Source organism: Pristis pectinata, chromosome 1 (assembly GCF_009764475.1).
Source record: "Pristis pectinata isolate sPriPec2 chromosome 1, sPriPec2.1.pri, whole genome shotgun sequence".
Classification (NCBI taxonomy): domain Eukaryota; kingdom Metazoa; phylum Chordata; class Chondrichthyes; order Rhinopristiformes; family Pristidae; genus Pristis; species Pristis pectinata.
In genome coordinates this window covers 119,963,334-119,986,241 of record NC_067405.1, presented here as the reverse complement: position 1 = coordinate 119,986,241, position 22,908 = coordinate 119,963,334, and the positions used below count along the sequence as shown (strand labels likewise).

The following is a 22,908-nucleotide window of genomic DNA, read 5'->3' as shown; positions in this document are numbered from 1 at the left end:
CTTCCTTCTGGTCCTCCCAAACCTATAATTGGTGTCTGTGGATTATGTTGAGAAACATGAACCAACACTCACACCACTGATTATTAAATAATATACTCAACCTAATAAACGTTTGTGTAGGATGGGGTCATCTTTGGCTATGAAGGTCTCTAAAAATCAAATGGACTGCTCAGCACTCATTAAAGCTTGCATATGAAAAACTGTAATTTGAATTAGATAGTAAAGAACATCTAATGTACTTGGGAATTATCCCAGCAAGTCATTAACATCTGTAGATGAAATGGGGGGAAGAGGGTTCTTCGTTGCCTCGTCCCTTGTACTGTTAATAGCAGCAAAAACTGCATGGCAGAGATTAAAATAAAAAATGTCATTAGTGGCATTCTTTGTGTACTCATTAAAATGTGCTCTTTTTTTTTTAAATCCTAGATCCAAAATGTGAAACAGGTAAATGGTGCTCTGAAACAAAAGTTGCATGGTGGGATAGAGGAATTTAAGCCACTGGAGGTAAAGAACTATTCACCTAGTTAAAATCTGCGTGTTATGCTTATGTTGTTATCTTAAGTATTTGCTTGCCTAAAGCATCAGAGACATTGAAATACTACTCTTTGTTTTCGCATATCTCATGCACCTTAAGAGCATATGTTGTATTGATATACTACTTAAACACAAGATAGGCAATGTCACGCATAGTCTATTTTATTCTTATTTTGTATAATGCTCCCTGACTACTTCCATGTTCTCTGTTAATGCTTGCACATTGTCATCCTCTTGTCACCAATCTTCTTGAGAAAAATTTCCAGTTTATTGATTGTATTTTAAATGACTTTAGTTGAGTTTTTAGCCAATGGTATTTAGGCCAGTATTGACCATTATCCTGTCCTATACTATAAATGATGAACTGTGTAATGAAAGGCAATCTGTTAGCATGTCTGCTTTAATTGACAGAAGCAACAGGTGTGTATTTCATAAAATGCAACATTCTAAGTAAAGATGCTGAGGATAGATCAACAATAAAGAGATTCACCTTTTGGATGTTTTCTCTAATTAAAAATAAAACTTGCAAAAGTTTGCTGTTCATTTTCATTTTATCCCTTAAAATCAATAACGAATTGCAATTGGGCTGGAAATTAGTTTATAAAAGCCAAGCATAGATTTCAGCAGCCTTAAGAGATTGCTTGATTTTGCTCCTAATATTTAGGTTTAGACGTGCTCATTTTTGTCTCGTCTTCTGTAAAAATAATTTCTATGTATCCTTTCTATAAAAAATTCCATTAACATTTTAACATCTTGATTACTCCACAGTCTATTTGAGGAAACATGAGTAAAGAATCTGTAGTTTGTAATCCAAGCCCAGCATCATTATGCTGAATTTATGCTATACCTGATTCAAGGCCAGTGTCACTTTCCATGAATGCAGTGACCAAATCTGAATCCTACATTCCAGATGGTATTTAATCAAGTCTCTAATACAACTGAAGAACAATGTCCTTCTCATTGTGTTCTAGCCTAAATTGAAATGCCAGAAAATATTCTGTTTAATATTACTTTCTCCTAGCTCATTTTGAATTTATTTACAGAAGATTAGATCGCAGGGTGAGCTTGCCAATTGGACACAAAAGTGGCTTGGTGGTAGGAGTCAGAGGGTGTAGTGCAGGGTTGTTTTTTTTTTCAGATTAGAGGACTATGACAAATGGTGTGCTTTAGGGATCAATGCTGGGTCCCCTTTAGTTTGTCATCTATATTAACAATTTGGATGCAAATATAGGTGGTGTATTGGTTTATTATTGTCACTTGTACTGAGGTACAGTGGAAAGACTTGTCTTGCATACCATTCGTACAGATCAATTCATTACACAGTGCATTGAGGTAGTACAGGGTAAAAACAATAACAGAATACAGGGTAGTGTCACAGCAAAATTGTGACACCAAAATTGGTGATGTAGTGGACAGTGAAAAAGTTTGTCTAACGTTACAACAGGATCTAGATCAACGGTGGAAGTGGGCAAAGGAATGGCAGATGGAATTTAACTCGGTCAAGTATGAAATTATGCATTTTGGGAAGTTAAACCAGGGTAGGATATAGACGGTGAATGGCAGGACTCTGGGGAGTATTGTAGAACAGAGAGACCAAAGGATACAAGTTTCCTGAAAGTGGCAACACTGTTAGACGGTGATGAAGAAGGCATATGGCATGTGTGCCTTCATTGGTTGGGGCACTGAGTACAAGAGTTGGGATGTCATGTTAAAGCCATACAAGATGTTGGTAAGACCACTCTTGGAGTATGGTGCTCGGTTTTGGTCGCCGTGCTATAGGTAGGATGTTATTAAGGTGGAAAGGATACAGAAAAGATTCACAAGGATATCACCAGGACATGAGAGCTTGTACAAGGATGGGCTGGGACTGTTTTCCTTGGAGCGAAGGAGGCTGAGGGTGACTTTGTAGAGATTTATAAAATCATGAGGGGCAAAGGTAAAGTGGATGGTCATGGTCTTTTTCCAAGGGTAGGGGAGTTTAAAACTAGAGGGCAAAGGTTTCAGATAAGAAGGGAAAGATTTAAAAAGGATCTGCAAGTTTTACGCACAGAGCGTGCTACAGAGTGTAGGTAGGTACCAGACATTTAGACAGAGACTTAGATAAGAGAGGTTTAGAGGGATATTGGCTCAGGTAGGCAACTTGGTTGGCATGGATGAGTTGGGCCAAAAGCCTGTTTCCATGTCTCTATAGTTTTCCTCTCAGAGTTAGTGCGTGTTCCTTTAAAAGCTCCTAATTCCCATTTAGGGTATGTATTTTTTCTCCTCCTTGGATTGTTTATTTGTTCATTCAAGTCGAAAACCAAAGAGGATGAAAATTTGAAGTTCCTATCCCAGTAATATCCTCTTGGTTAAAATGTATCATTGCCACATTCTACAATATAAGAATTGGCCTTCCTGTTGTGCCTCCTTCCCAATTAATTTCCAACTCAAAGGCTATCCCCAATTCCGGTCCACTTGCATTTTGTTAATAATCTCCTGTGGAATCTTTGTTAAACACCTTGCAAAAGTTCATACAGATAATGCCTTGTCACGAGCACAGGTTTGGGGTGCATTTGGAAGTGGGGAGTTAAAGTTACTGCGTTAGGTTTATTTGGCTTAGTTTTAGATCATATTGAATTATCATAATGTGGTGGAAGTCCAAGAGTACAGAAATAGAGGAGAAAAAAAACATGTGAAACTTCATTGTCTGCAAATCCTTTTCTCAGAACCTGTAATATTTGGACCAAACTACACTGGCAAATTCATTTCATTGAAGTATTGCAGTCATTGCCAGGTACATAATCTTTTTCAGAAAAGCTTTGATTAATGAACATTAACAAAATTGCAAATGCTGGAAATGTGATATTTAAGCAGAAAATGCCAGAAATGTTCAACAGGTTAGGTAGCATCTGTGGAAAAAGAAACTTATGGTCCAAGTCTGAAACCCTTCATTAGAACCTTTGATTAATGTATAGTCATGAATTTGATACGGTATTGTCATCTTTGTTGCTTAGTTAACCCTGGTCAATTTGGAGGTTTGAAATATACTGCTGTGTGTCAGATGGTTGCTGAAATATTGTCCAATAGCTCTCCCAACTCTGAATCAAAAGGTTGTGGGTTCCACCCCTATTCCACTTCAGCTCAAGTGCAGGTTAATACCATGGTGCAAGTAAATGTGTTTTGCATTTTCATATGAACTGTATTTCAGATGAGATTTTAAAACAAGGTTTTACCAATCATCAAATCTATTTAGAGAGACATTAAAAAAAATCCCATTGCCATGTTCTTGCAGTATACAAGCTGACATTCATCTCACCTATTTTAGCTAAATCACATTGATTGGACGCTAAACAATTTTGCTGATAGCATCTTGCTCTGCAATGTTTGCCAGCAAGGTCACAGGAGTGGACACATTAGAAGTAATTATTTGGTTGTGAAGCAATTTGGAATATTAAATGCAAGTTTGTTCTTTAGACAAATCAGAAAATTAATGCTCGTTGGACCACTGAAGAGCAACTGCTAGCTGTGCAGGGTAAGTAAATGTTCCAATTTTTATTTTGGTTTGTAATGAAAATGCAAGAATGTTAGTTAAAATGTTGTAACCTTAATGTTGAGTAATAGACTTTTTCCACTTCCCCAGCAATAAGAAAATATGGCCGAGATTTTCAAGCTATTTCAGATGTAATTGGCAATAAGACAGTCGTACAAGTGAAAAACTTCTTTGTGAATTACCGTCGTCGTTTCAACCTTGAGGAGGTTCTACAGGAATGGGAAGCAGAACACGGTGGTGGAGAAGCAAATGGAAACATTGGTGACAAATCCCAAAATTCTCCAGATGTTGCTACTAAACTTTCTGAGGAGGAAGAGGAGGTAAATCCCCATCCTTTGCCTTAGTACTTTTTATGCTTAAGCTTGCCAAGATCTAATTCTCTTGTATTTTTCAAAGGTCCTAGAAAACTGGTTTAACAAGGATGTTAGGTGCAGCTTCCAACAAGCAGCAAGTATGTGGCAGTTGGCATTTAGATGCACTTGCAGAAAATACTAATTTATTACTCCTTTACATGGAATGCAGATAGCACTTGTGTATTTAGTTAAATTATTTTGTATAGCTCTTAGTGGAGCTATGCGTTTAGTTTGTAGCCTTTTCTAACTTGAGGCAAGTTTGCCATATGAGAGATTTTGGTAGATGAGGCCTGTATTTTCTAGATTTTTTCAAACACTTATGTGGTGTGACAGAGTGTATGCAGAGAAGATACTTCCCTTAGTTGAGGAGTCGAGAGCCAGGGGTCACACTCTCAATATCGGTTAGGCCATTTGGAATGAGATGAGAAGTTTCTTTATTCAGAGGGTTGTGAATCTTTGGAAATTGCTAGAAGGTTGTGGAGGCTCTGTCGATTTTTTTTTCAAAATCAAGATAAACTTAGGGATGGTGGAAAAATCAAGGGATCAGAGAAAAGTTGCGCAGTAGAATATCCAACCTTGATAATTGGGAAAGCAAGCTCCAAGTCAGATGCCTGTTGTCCTAATTATGCCTTTTAAACATGCTTTCAATGAAGAATAAAGTTATTCTGCTTGGATTTTCTTGTGCTTTGAGTACATGGATTTTGAAGAAAGACAAATTGAAAATTGTGATATTTTATTTATGCAAATGTCAGATTTTACTGAATAGACTCAAGAACAGAAGTATGCAAAAGTAAACTCTTAAAAACAAGGGTCCTTAATTAACAAAGGAGATGAAAGGAATAGTGGATAGGCATCTTTCCAGGTTTAATCACAGGAAGGATTACATATCATCAACTATTTTAAAGTAATAAATTAATTGTTGTGCTTATTTATCAATTTAGTGGATATTTTGAACATCTGTGGAGAGAAACAGTTAGCATTTCAGACTAATTTTCATAGTCATGGGCTCTCAACCAAAATCAAACAATACAGAAACAGGCCCACTGAGTCCATTGCTGATCATTTGGCACCCATCTACACTAATACTACATTAGTTCCATTTTATTCTCTCCACATTCCTATCAACTACCCCACATACCCCCAATTCTACCATTCACCTGCACACCAGTGGCCAATTATCCTGTCAGCCAGCACATTTTTTTAGCATGTGGGAAGAAACTAGAGTACCCAGAGAAAACCCATGCGGTTACAGGAAGAACTTGCAAACTCCACGCAGATATCACTGGAGATCCAAGATTAAACCAGGGTCATTGGAGCCATCAGGCTGCAGCTTTATTAGCAGTGCCTCTTTGCTGCCTCTGATTCTCAGAGCTGAAAGCTTAGAGAGACAACAAGTTTTTAGTATAGCTATTGAGATGGAAAAGTGAGAAGGGAGGAAAGAGAATGGTAGGTGGTAAGGTCCTTGATAAACAAGTACCATGATAAGCTAGAAGGTACAGGATTTAAATGATAAAAGGGATGATGTGAAAAGCAAAGGAAGGTGATAATGAGACAAGTAGAAAAATAAGATATGGGTCTAGGGGATCTGGCAATGGCAAAAGGAGAACAATTAACAGAAAATCCTTTCAAATAGAATAGTGATCTGCTTGTGTTTCTATTTCAGTACACTGCTTTAGCTCTCATAGTGCTGGTTGTATATTGGAGGTGGTGGGGGGAACCAAATTCAGGTTGGTGATGCTTTGCTGACTTCTGCAGTGCCAGTCTTGCACTGAGATAATTGCTTGCTGTTTCTGTCAAGGAACAACATTAAGACTCGACCTTGATTCAGCAATTAAGATCAAAACCACTGACCATGATTTTTTTGAAGAGCAGATTATGCTAATGATTCTGTTAATATGTACACTCCTCTCAACCCATGATTTATTTTGTCTTGTGACTCTTTTGCCTTTAAGCTGTCACCTCTACTGTCATTAAATTACAGCTGCTTTCCACAAAATCTGTCCTTTCTTTTTGTTCTTCTTGTTCTTTCTCTGCCTTTGCACTTTGAAAAGTGGTACAACATTAATTTGTCAGAACTGAGAAGTTATCAACCTAACCATGCCTCAGTGGATGACACCTAACTTGCTGAGTGTCTCCAGCACCTGCACTAATTTACTTTGGCCTGTTGTAATTACACCATGCAGGGAAAAAAGGTATGGGCTAGTTGAATATTGGCTGTGATGCTCTTGATGAAGTGATCAGATGGTTTTATTGCATTCATTCAGGTTTACAAGTGAATAGTATTCATTTGAGTAAGGTGCTGAGGTGCTATTGGCACTCATGGAACTCTACCACAGCAAGGAATCAGCACCTTTGTAAGGGAATAGAATTTCTGTTGTTCTTTTCCCTGCTTCCACTACCCCTTCCCTCCATTATACATAAGAATGCCTTGCAGTGATGTAGTGGGTTCTAGTTTATTTTTGGGGGGCTACTTTAGGGTGACCACATCAAAACAAAAAAATCCTTACATTGCATTTAAAGGGATCTTTATTAATGGCTCATATTTGCCTGTCAAAACAGAATCATGTTCATAGTAATCAATTCCAAGCTGCATTATATACAGTTCATATAAATGTTATACACTGGGAATAATTTACTTGTATTTCTGCTTTGACTTGGATCCTCTCAAATGTTGTAAATAGATATGGATGCAGAGATTTCAATATTTTTAGGTTAAGGCTTGTTTAAAAAAAATCTAAATTTGACTAAAATAATTCTGAAATTCTGTACTGGTAATCTCTTTAAACAATATTTTTCAGGTTCCTTCTGTGCTTGATGTAAGATACCATTCTGCATCGTGAGAATGACATTCAGTAGATGACCTGAACATGCTATCTTGACTGCTGTTTAGTCCAGGTCATCCAACAATGCCAAACTTCAACCAACCACCTCCACAAACTCACCAGGACCAGCTTCCAGCTTAACACCAAAAAAGCTGCAATATTCACAAATGGACACTTCTGCCTTACCCTGCTTTTGTCACCAGGAAAACAACTTTTCATCGGAGTCATGGAAAAACCTTTGATTCAACATGCTTCTAAACAGAATAGGGAATTCACAAAAACGCTTGTGGAATGTCTATTGTTTTTTTCACTTAACCAGTTCATGATTTAATGTCCACAAGACATTAATAATTTGTATATTTTTGGAATGGTGACTGCCATCAGATACATCTTTGATACTTCCCTCAAATATTTTATGATTTAATGTGAATGCCATGATTGTATAGTGTATTAACTGGCGTACAGGAAATGGATGTCTGAACTGTCTCTAAATTATTGGGTACTTTAACTGTAGTTTGGACTGTCTCATAGACTTTAAACATACCTCCCAGTCTGAGGAAACTTGAAGGGCCTTTTACTAGCATTTTCATGAAAAAAAAATGATCTGTTTTTATTTAAGTTTCATCTTGTTTGCTGTACAGTATTTTAGAGTAGTTCTTCCACATCAAGTATGGAGAGAATTTTTACTTGAATATTGCAGTTACTGGACTGAAACTGATCATATTCAGGTATAGAATATTAGCACAGCTAAGCTGTATGGTGTTCATTGCAGAATTAGGTGTGCTAACCATATGGAGTTCCTGCTTATTCAATATGATAAGGGTTAAGCACAATGCGCTACAGATCCATTGGGTTCATTCAAGTCATTTGAGTCTATGCATGTTTCTGTGTAAGAATGGGTGTTTACAATTTCTACATTAATATTTGCCTGAAATGCAAACCATTATTAGTTCTTTCTGGGAGTAATATTCCAGCATTTAGAATTTTCTAAATTAAGTTTGTCAAAATTGCTTATGGGTTGCTGCTGATATGTAGTGATGTTTGCCAGAATTTCAAAAAAAAATATAAGGATTTAGTTTGCAATAAATTGAGCATGTTTTTATATAGCCTCTTGATGTGCTCAATAGGATGTTCTTTTTTAAAGAAAAGTCAATGTGTTTATATTGCAGATTTATATTTTATTGCCTGTTACTGCTAATTTTAACTGAGAAATAATTGTTAGTGAGAAATAATTCTAATTATTTCCAAGGTTTTAAGCATTATGTATCATGGTTCCACATTGAGAAATGGTGATATTACAGTACTGCTTTGAATATTGTGCAGGGTTCTTGCTAACTGTATATTTTTAAGAAACTATAATTATGACATTGCATCCAGGAAGAGTGGGAGGGATAAACAGTCATCGATCAAAGAAGGAACAAATTGAAAAATTTGTAAATGCCACTTGTATAAAATTGTACTTCTAACTTCTCAATATGCACACAAGAGTTTTGGTAAAGCAAAATAACTTTTGAAGGCAGTTTTCAGAAAGGAGAAAAAACTTCTTAAATCCCTTTTATTTTTCTAAGGTTTAACCTGCCAGAATCTTGTATTTTTAATGAGTTTTTGTGCTTGTGAAGGTTGGAACAGTAATGGAACTGTCATTGCAAATATTCAATATCTAGTATTAAACATTTATAGCTTGAAAGAGGAAAAGAATTGAAGTATTTGGTCTCAAATAGAAAACATTAGAAAAGTTAAGTTGTATTATGTTTGAAATGCCACCTTGAAATAAAAAAAATTATTGGATAAAATACTTGGATACTAAGACAGTTGATTTATTTACAAGCTACACTATGCAAAACAATTATCCATTGCATTTCATTAAGGTGAATAAACTTTTAAGAATATAACAAACGTGTGCATTAGCAATTTTTCAAGTATTTTGAGAGAAGAAAATCGTAATGAGGGCAGACTATAGGAACAGGATACCTTGTGTGCTGTGAGAAGTTTGAGGAACAAATGGTCATCTTACAAGGCACAGCATTTTTTTTAGAAGTTCTGTCAATTGTTTCCTCTAAATTTAAAACTCAAGTGGCTGTTTAAACAAATTTATAAGTTTTTATTTCTAGATTCTTTCTGGCTTGATAGCCCACTAAAGTAACTTGAAAAGAATGATTACAGTTAAATAAACCACTATTTGAAACAGTTTCTCAACATGACCAGTTTCATTATCCATTCAAAAGTGTGTGCAAAACTATTCTTTGTAAATTATCTAAAAAGCCGATTTAATCTGTTTATTGCAAACAAATTTGATGAAACGGGGATGAAGTCAAGATGCTTAAATTGAGGACTATTGAACTGAATTTAATTTCAATAAATTTTAAATAACTTAAGTTGGTGACTGAAAAGAAAAAAGTGCAGTAACTGTGTAATGCCATAATCCTGTAAATCCAGTGGTTTCCATTTCAGACATGTGTATTGGAAAATCATTATCAACAAGTTGTTTATATTTGCAACATTAACATAGTGGAACAAAATTAAGTGCCAGGTTTTTAAGGAATTAAAAAAAGAGTTTTATGGAGGGGATTCAAGAGCTTTGGGGTTTAGCAGAAGAATAATGGCGTGATTGTATTGGGGAATGAACAAGCAGCCAGAAATGGGAGTCACAAGAGACTGCAGATGCTGGAATTTGGACTCCAAAAAGCTGAAGGAATTCAGCGGGTCAGGCAGCATCTATGGAGGGAAATGGACAGTCAACATTTTGGGTTGAGACCTTTCATCTGATGTTAGTACATCTTGGGCTTCTAAGGCTGGAGGAGATTACAATGAAAGAGAGGTGAATGGGTAAGGAAGTATTTGAGAATAGGAATTTGAGCCAACTTTGTTTTTGAATTATGTTGTTCTGGGAAAGCTTTTAGGGTAGAAACAAGTGGGGCAAGAATGTATGCTTTAGGAAAACCAGAGATAACAGTCAAAACTGAAGAGGAGAGGCAAGTGCATGTGATTCTCTGCTAACAACTAAGCAGATAAAAATGGGACCAGGCAAGTGCAATTTACCAACAGTGGTGAATAGCTGCTGAAGGAGGACAGTGTAGTCAAATATTTTGCAGGTTCAAGTGAAATGCAGCAAGGAAAGATAAACCAGTATCACAAAGTTGTCAGTGGAGACAGCCTGACAAAAAGACAAGTATCAGCTAATCAGAGTTGGTGGGAATTTGTGACAGGTCAGTTTTGCCCTAGTAAAGTAGTTGATTTTTTTTATTTTGAGGAAGTCACTAATGTGATGATTGGGAGTTCACAAAATGTTGTCAATTTAGATTTCCAACAGGCATTTAATAAAGACATGCACAAGATTATTAATATGAGAATTCATAGAATTGGAGTTAATCTTGTGAAATAACTTTAACAGTTGGCTTGGAAGTGGTAACTGTGAGTGGGACTAAACAAAATGCTGTCATTGCTAGGAAGTAATAAACAGTGTTCCCCAGGAGCCCCTATTAAGCATCAACGTATAACCATATGAAGGAACAAAGAATTGCATTTCTAAGTTTACAGATGACACTGTCAAGACATAGTTTGTCACATAAAGGGGGAATAGAAATGTGGAACTTGCATTCCACCCACATCCCTCTCCTAAGAGTCATGAATTTCTCAAGGCTGACAGTAAGTTTACTGGGTAAAGTACAGAGTTCTGGAGCCAAGTGGAGTTTCATTTAGTTAATTGAATACTAGAACATGTTTAAGGTACTGAATGGAAGATTGAGAAAAGTGGGCATCCAAAATAGGGAAAAAATAACTAAGGTTTTATAGCTTCTGCTGTAGCTGTAAATAAAACTAGCATCTACATGGAGTAATTGCCAGGTCTTTTACTTTATAATGTCAAATTTCTCATCTAATATTTAATTTGACAAATTTTACATCTGATTCCTTGTCAACTTGAAACTGGATAAAAAAAATAAATTCATAACATTTATAGTGTGTTGCATAAATTTAAGCCTGCTTTGAAGTGGATAAATATTATAATATGGCACCTTGCCATTTTTTGTCCACGCTTCCTCAATCCATGTGTATGTTGAAGAAAACCATGCAGTACTAAAAAGATGCTGGAGAAAGGTAAGCAAATCAATTGTGTTATTCAGATAGACTATACATAAGTATGACTTGATTTAAATAACACTTAATGAAAACAGAGTTCTGGTTATTTAATAATCCATTCCTTATGTTTCAAAATTGAGCGAATGTTGCATTATCTGTGGTTAATCAAGGGTCTTTGCATTCCTTCAGGTGGACATTAAGAAAGAAAAATATATTTGCAAGAGCCTTCCAGGCTTGTTGAAGGAATATGGCAACAACCATATAACTTCATTGTTCCTCATTTGCAATAGAGAGCCATTTGGCTGCCAGCAGATGAGAGCTTCAAAATGGGATGGCTAGTTATGGATTGAAGGTGGTACACACAGAACAAATTCTTTTTTTTAAACAACACTTTAGCACAATATTTCTTTTGCAGAAAATTTCTTGGCATATTCAGTTAAATCCAGGGATTATCAATACATTTTGGATTTGTATTGCATTAATAAGCAATATTTATTTCTATCTTTGTTCTTTTTATATACTACAGCCTGTTTTTAAAAACAATATAGAGGCACATGATCATGTTGAGATAAATTTATTTCTTTCCATTAAACTGTTTAATTTATGCCCAGTGACATATTGCCATATAGAACTGAGGATAATACCATAGTTCTTACTGAATATTTGTAATGTGCATGAATACATTCAAATGTCATTTAATAATGCACTAAACTTGACTACCACTTCAATTTTATGCCTCATAACAAGATATTTTGCAATATTAATGAAAGGTATGCATTTATATATTTTTCACAATGTCAATTTTTGAATTTGGACATCTGAAGTCTGGGAAACAGGAGTAAATTGCACACAACACTCTCCATATTGTACTGGTGGATCAACCTGAGTTTTTATCTTCCAGTCTTAGAATGGGACTTCATTCCAGAACCTTTTGATTGTAGGGCTAGATTTGTTTTTGTCCCCTCATTTAAGAAAGGATATAATAATATTGGTGGCAGTCCAAAAGAGCTTCACTTGATTAATTCCTAGGATGAGATGGTTGGCCTATCAGGAGTGCATAAAAAAAAGGTTGTATCTGTATACTTTGGAGTTTAGGAGATTTAGGGGTGATCTTGTTGAAACACAAGATCCTAAGAGGGCACGGCAGACTACGTGTTGAGAGGTTTCCAAGAGTGGATGAGTCAAACCAGGGTACGTGGTTACATAAAGGGTCAGTCACTTAAAACTCAAGTGTTTAGGAATTTCTGGAAAGTATTCCATAACATTGCTGCTTTGTTCTGTGTAAATGGTGGAAAGACTTTAGAGTGTCACTCACCAAGGATATCCGGCCTCAGATCTACTCTTGTATATTCATGCAAGTGGTCTGGTTGAATTTCTGACCAATGGTGACCCCCAAGACATTGATAGCTGTGGTGATGGTAATGCCTCTGTGTACCTCCAAGACAGATGATTAAGTACTCTCTTGATGATCATTGCCTGACACTTTTATGGGCCAATTGTTATCTGCCACCAATTAGCCCATGCCTAAATATTTTCTGGGTCTTGCTACATGCAGGCATGAACAACTTCATTTGTTCAGTTGCTGTACGTGAATGGAATTGAATCTTGTGCAATCGTGATCCAAGTAAAGTCATTGATCAAGTAGCTGAGGCTGGGTCTTGCTACATGCAGGCATGAACAACTTCATTTGTTCAGTTGCTGTACGTGAATGGAATTGAATCTTGTGCAATCATGATCCAAGGAAAGTCATTGATCAAGTAGCTGAGGATAGTTGGGCCTAGGAACTCCTTCAGTGATGTTCAGAGGTTAGGATTATTGATGCCAAGCAACCACAACTATCGTTCCCATTTTCTTATAACTTCATACATTGGAGTGTCTTCCCCTTTGTGCTCAATTGTTTCAGGGATCCTCGATGCCACACTCGAATCAAATGTTGCCTTGATGTCAAGAGCAGTTACCTCACTACTCATCAGAAATTCAGCCTTTTGGTTCATTTTTGAAGCAAGACTAGATTCAAATGGGTCTGATAAATTACAAACTGGGATCAGCAAGCTGGTTATTGATAAGTGTCACTTGATGGCTGTGTCATCATCAGCTTCTGTCACTAATTAGCTGGATTGGTTCCAAAAAAATGTTGCATTTTTTTGAATTACATGAAATTTTTTAATGCAAAATGCTAACAATAACTACTGTTTTATTCCTTTATGGTAGATTGTTACAAATTATTTCCTGCAGTTGAGACCATAGTCAGCTGTAATCTTTTAATTCATCATGAATATTGTTCAATTTCAAGAGATGTCTCCAAGATACCTTAAAATAAAGAGGTAACTCTTAAGCAGACAGAATTGACAACTTTTTCTGGTTTAAATTGTTCACAACCCTGGTTTTAGCATAATATCCTTAGTTATGTTTGGTTGGAAAGACCTAAATGAAATAAAAATCAATCATGTCAGATGATACCTTTTTAAAAAAAAATCTACGGCATTCAAACCATGATTGAAGAGGTCAGAGTTAATGATCTAAGTTGACCAACACAGACATAAATAGAGCATAGCACTAATTACTTCAGTATCACACAAATCTTTGCAGATAAAGCTACTGTTCTATGTTCTTATTTTCATGTTATCGTTCTCTTCTAAATATTGTAGAATATTTAATTCCCGACCTTGGTCACTTTATATCCACTTCCCTGTAATGGGTGTTGGATTGTATCCATTTATTTCTATTTGTGCCATTAATTCCTCTATCCTGTTTTGAATATTTTGTTCAGTTTTATATTTTTACCATTTTCTGTACTTTAGCTCCAGTTGAAAATATTATCTTATATCTGTGTACTCTACCTTTCTGACATAGCTGGTAGTTAACTGATAATCAGTTATCACCTTGTCCATTCTATTCAATTGTTTAAATTTCCCCTCACCAGAACCTCACATCCCTAGTTCCAGCCCAATTCAAATGAAGGCCATGCCATTGGAACAGCTCCCTTTCCCCATCTCTGGTGCCAGGAGCCATGAATTGCAACCAATTCCTCCCATGCCAGTGTTTGAGCCATACATTTAACTGTGGTATTGGGAAATGGCTGGTCTCCTAAGAGCGCTGATGTACAGAGGGATCTTGGGGTTCAAGTTCTGGTTGCTCCATTACAGGAAAGATGTGGAGACTTTAGAGAGGGTGTAGAAGAAATTTACCAGGATGTTGCCTGGATTAGAGGGTATTAGCTATAAGGAGAGGTTGGACAAACTTGGGTTGTTTTCCATGGAGGGCCAGAGGCTGAGGGGAGACCTGATAGAAGTTTATAAAATTATGAGAGGCATAGATAGGGTAGATAGTCAGTCTTTGTCCCAGAGTACAAGTGTCAAATACCAGAAGGCATAGCTTTAAGATGAAAGGCGGAAAGTAGATGTGCGGGGCAAGTTTTTTTTTACACAAGAGTGGTGGATGCCTGGAATGAGCTGCCGGGATGGTGGTGGAAGCAGATACGATAGTGGCGTTTAAGAGGCATTTGGACTGGCACATGAACGGGCAGGGAATGGAACAATATCAGTCACGTGCAGGCAGACGGGATTAATTTGGCATCATGGCTGGCACAGACAGAGTGGGCCTATTCCTGTGCTGTACTGTTCTATGTATATTACTGTAGTGAAACCAAACCATACACTCATTCACTGTAAATGATACAAGTTGCACCTTAAAGTTTTTAATTTTGTAATTTGTGAAATTATTACCCTAAGACATAATACTAAGACATTATTAACCGGAAGGTATTGTTGCAGCTATGTAGGACCCTAGTCAGACCCCACTTGGAGTACTGTGCTCAGTTCTGGTCGCCTCACTACAGGAAGGATGTAGAAACCATAGAAAGGGTGCAGAGGAGATTAATAAGGGTGCTGCCTGGAATGTGGAGCATGCCTTATGAAAGCAGGTTAAGGGAACTTGGCCTTTTCTCCTTGGAGCGAAGGAGGATGAGGGGGGGACCTGATAGAGGTAAAAAAGATGATGAGAGGCATTGATCGGGTGGATAGTCAGAGGCTTTTCCCCAGGGCTGAATTGGTGGCCACAAGAGGACATAGGTTTAAGGTGCTGGGGAGTAGATATAGAGGAGATATCAGGGGTAAGTTTTTCACTCAGAGTGGTGAGTGTGTGGAATGGGCTGCCGGCAACAGTGGTGGAGGCAGATACGATGGGGTCTTTTAAGAGACTGTTGGATAGGTACATGGAGCTGAGAAAAATGGAGGGCTATGGGTAAGCCTGGTAATTTCTAGGGTAGGGACATGTTCGGCACAGCTTTGTGGGCCGAAGGGCCTGAATTGTGCTGTAGGTTTTTCTATGTTTCTAAGACATATATTTTATGTAATACACGTAGTGCCTGGGTTACATAATGATTCAGTTTCTGAGAACTGTCCGTAAGGCAATTTCTCAAAGTCAAAAATGTCTACTTTCTATAGTAACCCATATTGTATTGCTCTGTATACACTTGCTATAATTCTTTCATTTCTTTAATCACCCTAATACTACCCATAATTAAATTATTGGAATGTATTATATCCAGTCATTAATGAATTCCATGAAACATATGATAATTAACTTTAAAATTGTATGGGAGAACTTGTAAAATCAGAGTTCCCAGTCAGGTCCTTCATAACCTGGGAGCTCCGTTTACAATTATATTCTAAACTTTTTTTTTAATTTACCCAACTAAGTATTGTCGAGGGAAGAAAAAGGTAGCCAGCCTCGCATGTTATGGTTTCAAATTATTTCTTAAAACAAACTAGAAGCTTACTTCCTAAAGTGAGAATATGGAACATATTTGGATACTATGCCATGCTCTATTAAGTCTGGTAGTTTATTGTGAAGGTAGTTTACTATAATAAATTATGCTAACTATTTTTGACCAATTAAGTGCAGGAAATCTCCAAAGCATAAATGCTATATTGTTTCAAAAAATCTGCTATTTCAATCTATTCCCATTGTTAAATATTTTGCATATCCTGATAAGTCAGTTGTTTGGATCTGACGTGGATCTAACCTCTTCTGTGAAGCATGTTGTTCATGGCTTATCTTACCATGTGAATCATTCCATAATGCATTATTATATGTTGTGACATGACCCTGCTCTCAAGTGATTTGGATGGATATCTGGCTGATAGGGATTTCTCAGTTTTGTAATAAGTAATTTTCAGGATGTATTCTGGACCGGTTCCAAAGTATCAGTTGGTCTGTTACCATCTTAAACAATTAAAAGGGGCTTTCCTGCATCAAGGCTCAGCTGCTTCCTGTTCTAATGCTTCAGATTGCATGCAGGAACTTTGCAGAATTGTGGTTGGCTTCTTATCTGTCTATGTGCATTTTCATTAGTGAAGAAGACAGCTGTAATTGTGTGGGGAATTTCTGGACAGTGGGCAGATGAGGTGCTGCTTGGCATTAATCAGAGCAAAATTCCAAGATTGAAGCTAAAATATTGTAGCATTTTAAGTTATACTATCACTGCAATCAATAACCAATTCATGAAATCTACTAGATTTCCTATTATTTACAATAGCTGAAGGACTGAGTCAGTAATATGCAGGAAGTTATAAAAATGTTTCCAACACAGCTTGAAGAAACTTCAGTTGTTGTTTGGTCAGGAGTTGACTGTAGATTAAAGCGTAGTGGCACTTCTGAGTTGAGACTCAGAAGCAGTCAATTTCTAAATATTGTTTAATATCATTAACAAAGTGTGATGTCCTATTGTATTTATTCAACTTGTATTTACTAAATAATTTCCTGAGGTATCGCCCACAATAAACTGGAGAATGTGGACTCTGTGTACAGTCTTCATTTGGCCACTGAATCAGAACTATACCCGCTAATCTGTCTTGCAAATTTCCCTGCTGAGGGTTGTCTAAAGTACAGTAGATGATGAATATATCCTGTCAATTTTCCTACCTTGTACCGCAAGAAAGAAAAATTGCCCAGTAAAATTGTACTTATCAGTGGAAAAGGGAATTTTCCAATAGGACTCCACTGCAAATATAGAAAATAAGTTTATGGTGATGTACTACTGCCTGGAGGTTCAAGTTGAAATAAGTTCTAGCTTATTAGAAGAGATACTCCACTGAGCCAAGCTAATACTAAAGGGTTTCAAAGCAGACAGGCTGGCCATGGTGCATGGTATCTGAGGTTGTAAAGAAAATGAAGTCAGAAACCCAGTTTGGAGTCTGGCTCCATTATCCACAATAAGAAAAAGAAATGAACAGAAAATTATATGCCAGTTGGTAATTAAGACAGGAAACTACATGATAGGAAGCAATATAAAGAATGAAGGAATGATGCCACAGCTGATTCAAGGTGGATGAACAAAATACTGTTTATGAAGTAATTGACAACTGTAAGCGTGTGCAAGGCTGATGCATTTCGAAAACAAATTATGTCTTCCTAACACTATATATATTCCTTCATGTATTTTTGTTCACTGATCTTGGGTTTTTACAGTAAAGCCTAAGTACGTTTTGATTTAAATTATTTTTTCTTTTTCAATCTTTTTATTAGTTTCCAAATTAGTACGGATTAATATTATAACATCGATGTTTGTACACATAATACAAAGAGATCGGAAGAACAATCATGGCATAGATAATCATAAAGAATAATAAAATATAAAGAAAAATCTGTAGATCCCACGATCTTTTAGTAAATGAATATAATATAAAAGAAAGGAAAGAAAAAGATTTATTGTGTATATAAAAGAAAAAGAAATCCCCAAATCAATAAGAAAAATTATAAACAATATATCAAACCAAACTAAAAAGAAAAATTTCAAAAGAAAAAGACCAAAAAAAAGACTGGACTGAAATTTCTCAATAGAGACAGAGCAATATTATGTCATCAATTCCGTTCCTCTAAATCGGAAAGTTATTGAAGAGGGATCTAAATCATGTGAAAATATTGAATAAATGGAATCCAAATATCTTCAAATTTAAGCAAAGGATCAACAGTACCACTCCTAATTTTTTTCCAAGTTTAAACATGATATAGTTTGAGAGAACCATTGAAAAGTAGTAGGGGTATTGGATCCTTCCATTTAAGCAAAATGGATCATTTGGCCATTAATGTAACAAAGGCAATCATACAATAAGCGAAGCAGATAAATGGCCAGACTCTACCCTTGGTAATCCAAAAATTGCAGTGATAGGGTGAGGTTGTAAATCAATATGCAATACAGTTGAAATAATGTTAAAAATGTCTTTCCAATATTTTTCCAAAAGAGGACAGGACTGATTTAAATTATTGAATATAATGTTTATACCATTCAAATTTACAGATCTAAATGATTTGAGGTATTACTTGAAGAGCTTAAGGTGTCAGGGGCCAAACAGTGCTTTTCTGCTGTGTAGATTGAGAGTCTGTGTAGTTGAGGCATTTATAAGAACCTCATCATTTAAGTGCCTCAATTGTTCAGATTTTTTACAAAATACTAACTAAAATTGCTGATCTGTTTTTTCCCACAGTAGGGGAGTCTAAAACTAGAGGGCATAGGTTTAAGGTGAGAGGGGAAAGATTTGAAAGGGATTTGAGAGGCAACTTTTTCCACACAGGGTGGTGGGTATGTGGAACAAGCTGTGAGAGGAAACGGTAGAGGTGGGTACAATTACAATGTTTAAAAGACACTTAGGTACATGGATAGGAAAGATTCAGAGGGATATGGACCAAACATGGGGAGATGGGACTAGGCAACTTGGTTGGCATGGACGAGTTAGGCCGAAGGACCTGTTTCTGTGCTGTAGAGCTCTATGACTCTATCCCCAATATAAAAAAGCAGGAAAAATGTTGTTTGGACCCCCTCACTTTCAACGCTAAGTAAAACTTCATTTCATTTAGATCTATAAATCTAAATTAAACATTACATTGCATTCAATTATCCTGAGACTGTGGTCAATTGTTGTCATCCTTCTAGTGCTGAAGGAAACTTTACGATCTGAAATAATAAGTATTGCTGTGGCAACTAGTGTGTGATTGAAGTGTCCACTAATGGAAATAACCCTGTGATCAATGGCAAAGCAAATAAGAGTAACCATGTACAAGGCTGAGAAAATATGAAGGAGTTTTCATGATGTCTATCTTTGTGAGGGTGCATTGATTTGCATAAGTGCAGTGTGGATACTGAAACATTGAGTGCTCCTCAACTTTGCAGTAACTCAGCAAAAAAAAACCCAGTATATAAAATATCAACAGTAATCCACTGATATTAAGTTGTCAGGGAGGGTTCCAACTGTCCAATAATCATTGCAAGCAAGAAATGTTGTTACTGCAGTCAAATCTAGTTAAATGATGGTTAGGGTTGTTGAAGGTCAATCATCTCAACTATGATTGGAGCTTCTCTGGGCACTGCCCTAGGCCCAAGTGTCTTCAACTGCTTTATCAGTGACTTCCCATCCATTGTTTAGCCAGAGTATCCAGTTCTTGCCTGCCAGAAGCAAAATTTGGGCATGGGTCAATTAGTAGCATTCTTGTAACATAGTAACATTCTTGCTGTGCAAGGCCAGGCAATGGTCATCTCCAAAAAGAGAGCCTAACCACTTAATGGCATTACCATTGTTGAAATCCACTCCACAGACAACTTGGAGGTAACAATTAGAAACCTAACTGGACCAATCACGTAAGTATTGGAGCAATAAAAGCAGGCTTGGTATGCTACAGTCTGTGACTTGCCTCCTGTATTAAGAGCATTTTCCAATGCTAGTTAAGTGTGATTAAGATGTACCTGCAAAGCTAGGCTTGTATACATTCTTGTGCATGCCCTGCCTTTTAGCAAAGAGTTTGCATGTTTCCCATGCTAGAACCATGTGTTCTGCATGTTCTTCCTATTTACCAGCTTAAGTCAGACTTTCCACCCACATTTATTAACAATTTACCTCTGTAACAAGCCTATTATGGTGCTATTCTTGGTTATGAAACTTCTTTTGGGTAGTTAGGGAACACAACTCATGAAGCAGGCAGGCAGGAAAATACAGTGATTCATAAAGCTGTCAGTTCACAGAAAGTATGCATTCAAAAGCCACATAGCTAAACAATAGACAATTAAATTTAAAACTTTATAGTGTAATCAGTGAAATGAGAAATGCAGAGAGCAATAATGCCCTTAGAAATGGCCCACCCTTAAAATGTTGCCATCCTCCCAATAATGAGTACCCATCCAATCACTGATAATGAGGCCCTATTCAAATGTAAATACAGAGTACATGGAATGCGCACCTGGTCTGTTAATCTCATCTAAGGAACCTGAGGAGGTGTGGGATCCTACAGGTGAGAGAGAACTTGGTCATTCTCTGCCAAGATGATAGCTTTATTTATACCTTTTTACTCTTTGTAGTCCTACTGTTTTAAAGAGAAGTTTTGTAAAGTATTTGAGTTCATATTGGTTGGCTGTTGCTACTAATTTCAGAGAAAAGCACACTTTGACTTTCTAACCCTGAATGTGTGATTCAAGGTGCTGTCATAATCAATGGACCATTATGCAACCATAATAATAGACCATATTTTAAATAACTTTTCAAATGTTTTGTGTATTAGCTCCTACACCTCCATAGAAATTCTGAGAAGTGTTGTTTGGAAAGAATCCGTACAGTTTTAAGTTCACTGCCAAATTTCCCAATCAGAAGTTCTACTGCTTCCTCCAAATTTATATTTTTTTAATAATCTGAAAGCCACAAAAGATAATTGTCATGTTTCACTCCATATGAAGCCATTTTTCAAATCATGCCAAATTTCCCAATCAGAAGTTCTACTGTTTCCTCCAAATTTATATTTTTTTTAATAATCTGATAGCCACAAAAGATAATTGTCATGTTTTACTCCGTATGAAGCCATTTTTCAAATCAATTGTAAGGTTGAGTGTACTGATTCCCCAGGCTAGAGTATGCATCTGGACAATATAGCCAAAAATTATAAAAACATCAGCAATTTTAAATAATATTATGTCCACTGCTGGTGAATAACCCAACCAAATTAAAATGATATTAAACATTTATTTAATACCTAGAATAGGATACGTAGTTAATTTAGAAATGATTCTGCATCTTTGAAAATATATATCTATATTTGGCTGCTTGCATCCAAGAGATCCAGTTTAATTTTTGGAGCTGCTTTCAAGGATTATAAATGAGCAAAACAATCATGAAGTGGAAATTATGATCAATTTACTTTAGAGATGTGGCCAGTTTTGATGGCAGATCCTGTTTTTAGTGCAAATATTTTTTTTTAAAAGCTGGTGCTAAAGTGCATAAAATCCTTCCAAGAGTTGGGCTAATATTGTAGTAAAGTAGAATCTATAAAAGCTCCAGGCTGGCTGCATAATTTTTTGACCTTATAGAGCTCTTCATGTTGACTCTTTTAATTACATGAATTTTTCTATGGCTAATTAAATGTACTACATGGTGTACCAATTTATTCACCAAAATGTCCATTCAATAGAAAGCCTCATCTAATGTCTGGTTTAATCCAATAAAACAATTCCTTGAAAAAAAGTTGACCAGTAACGTAGGATCAAATATGAGCAGTTAGGATGGTAAAGAAATCAAAGTAATAAATAGTAATAAATAAATAGTAATAAATCAGTAATAAAAAGTAATAAATGGGACCCAGCGGTCCCATTTTGATGTACCACTTCCACTTCACTATCAGGGACCTCTGGGCTCTGCCCTCTTTGTGTGTGGAGTCGGGGGACTTGACCCAACGCATTATGGGCAGGTGGGGGCGAAGGACCATGGGGTCAGTACCGGTTTGGTTCTCGGTTGCGAGGAGCGCCAGGTAGCAGGCCGGCAGCTGGCGCTCGAAGGGGCTGTAGCGGGTGGCGGCCTCAGGCAGTGATTTGGTCCAGAAGCCGAGCGGGACTCTGCGCCCCTGGACCTTCTGCCAGAGGCTCCACTCGGCCACCGACTCACCAGCGGAGACCTGTACCTCGAAGGGGACCCCTTCCTGTTGCAGGGAGAGGGGCAGGGCTTGCTCCACCGCCTGTTTGGCTGCTTCAAAGGCGGCCTGCTGTTCAGGCCCCCACGAGAAAGTGGCTTTCTTGCGGGAGATCCTATAAAGCGGTCTCAGGAGTATGGTCAGGTGAGGAATGTGTTGCTGCCAGTAGCCAAGGAGGCCCACAAAACTCTGGGTGTCCGTCTTGTTGGTGGGGACAGCAATATTTAAAATATTGTTCTTCGCAGTGTCAGGAATTTCTCTTCTGCCTGCGTGCCACTGTATGCCCAGGAACAATACCTTCTGGGCTGGGCCTTGTACCTTTTCCATATTAATGGCCCAGCCCCGTTCTCTGTGGGGGGATATTAATATATCAAGAGCCTCTGAGACTATAGCCTCCAAGGGCCCCTGTAAGTATGTCATCTATGTAATGAGTGACTGACACCCCTGGGGGAAGGTGAATGGCTTGTAAATCTCGGGCTAATAAACTGTGGCAGATTGTGGGGCTATGCATGTAGCCTTGTGGTAGACGTTGAAATGCGTATTGCCTCCCGTCCCAGGTGAATACAAATTGGTCCTGGGAGGTCTGGTGCAGGAGGATGGAGAAAAATGCATTAGCTAGATCTACCACAGCATACCACGGTTTGTCTGG

At 37.2% G+C, this 22,908-nt stretch overlaps 1 protein-coding gene across 2 annotated transcripts in view; it reads left to right on the top strand.

The window, feature by feature from the left end:
* The window catches only part of rcor1 (REST corepressor 1), a 91,516-nt gene extending 80,418 nt beyond the window's left edge, over positions 1-11,098 (top strand). Inside the window, exons 9-12 of one of the 2 annotated variants that reach the window (XM_052022297.1) lie at positions 427-504; positions 3,988-4,045; positions 4,154-4,383; positions 7,215-11,098. In XM_052022297.1, coding sequence (XP_051878257.1) covers positions 427-504; positions 3,988-4,045; positions 4,154-4,383; positions 7,215-7,256 — 408 coding nt within the window. In that variant the 3' untranslated portion in view covers positions 7,257-11,098. The remainder of the gene's footprint in view (positions 1-426; positions 505-3,987; positions 4,046-4,153; positions 4,384-7,214) is intronic. The other variant, XM_052022289.1, reaches the window with a different exon arrangement.
* The last annotated feature ends 11,810 nt before the right edge of the window (positions 11,099-22,908 follow it).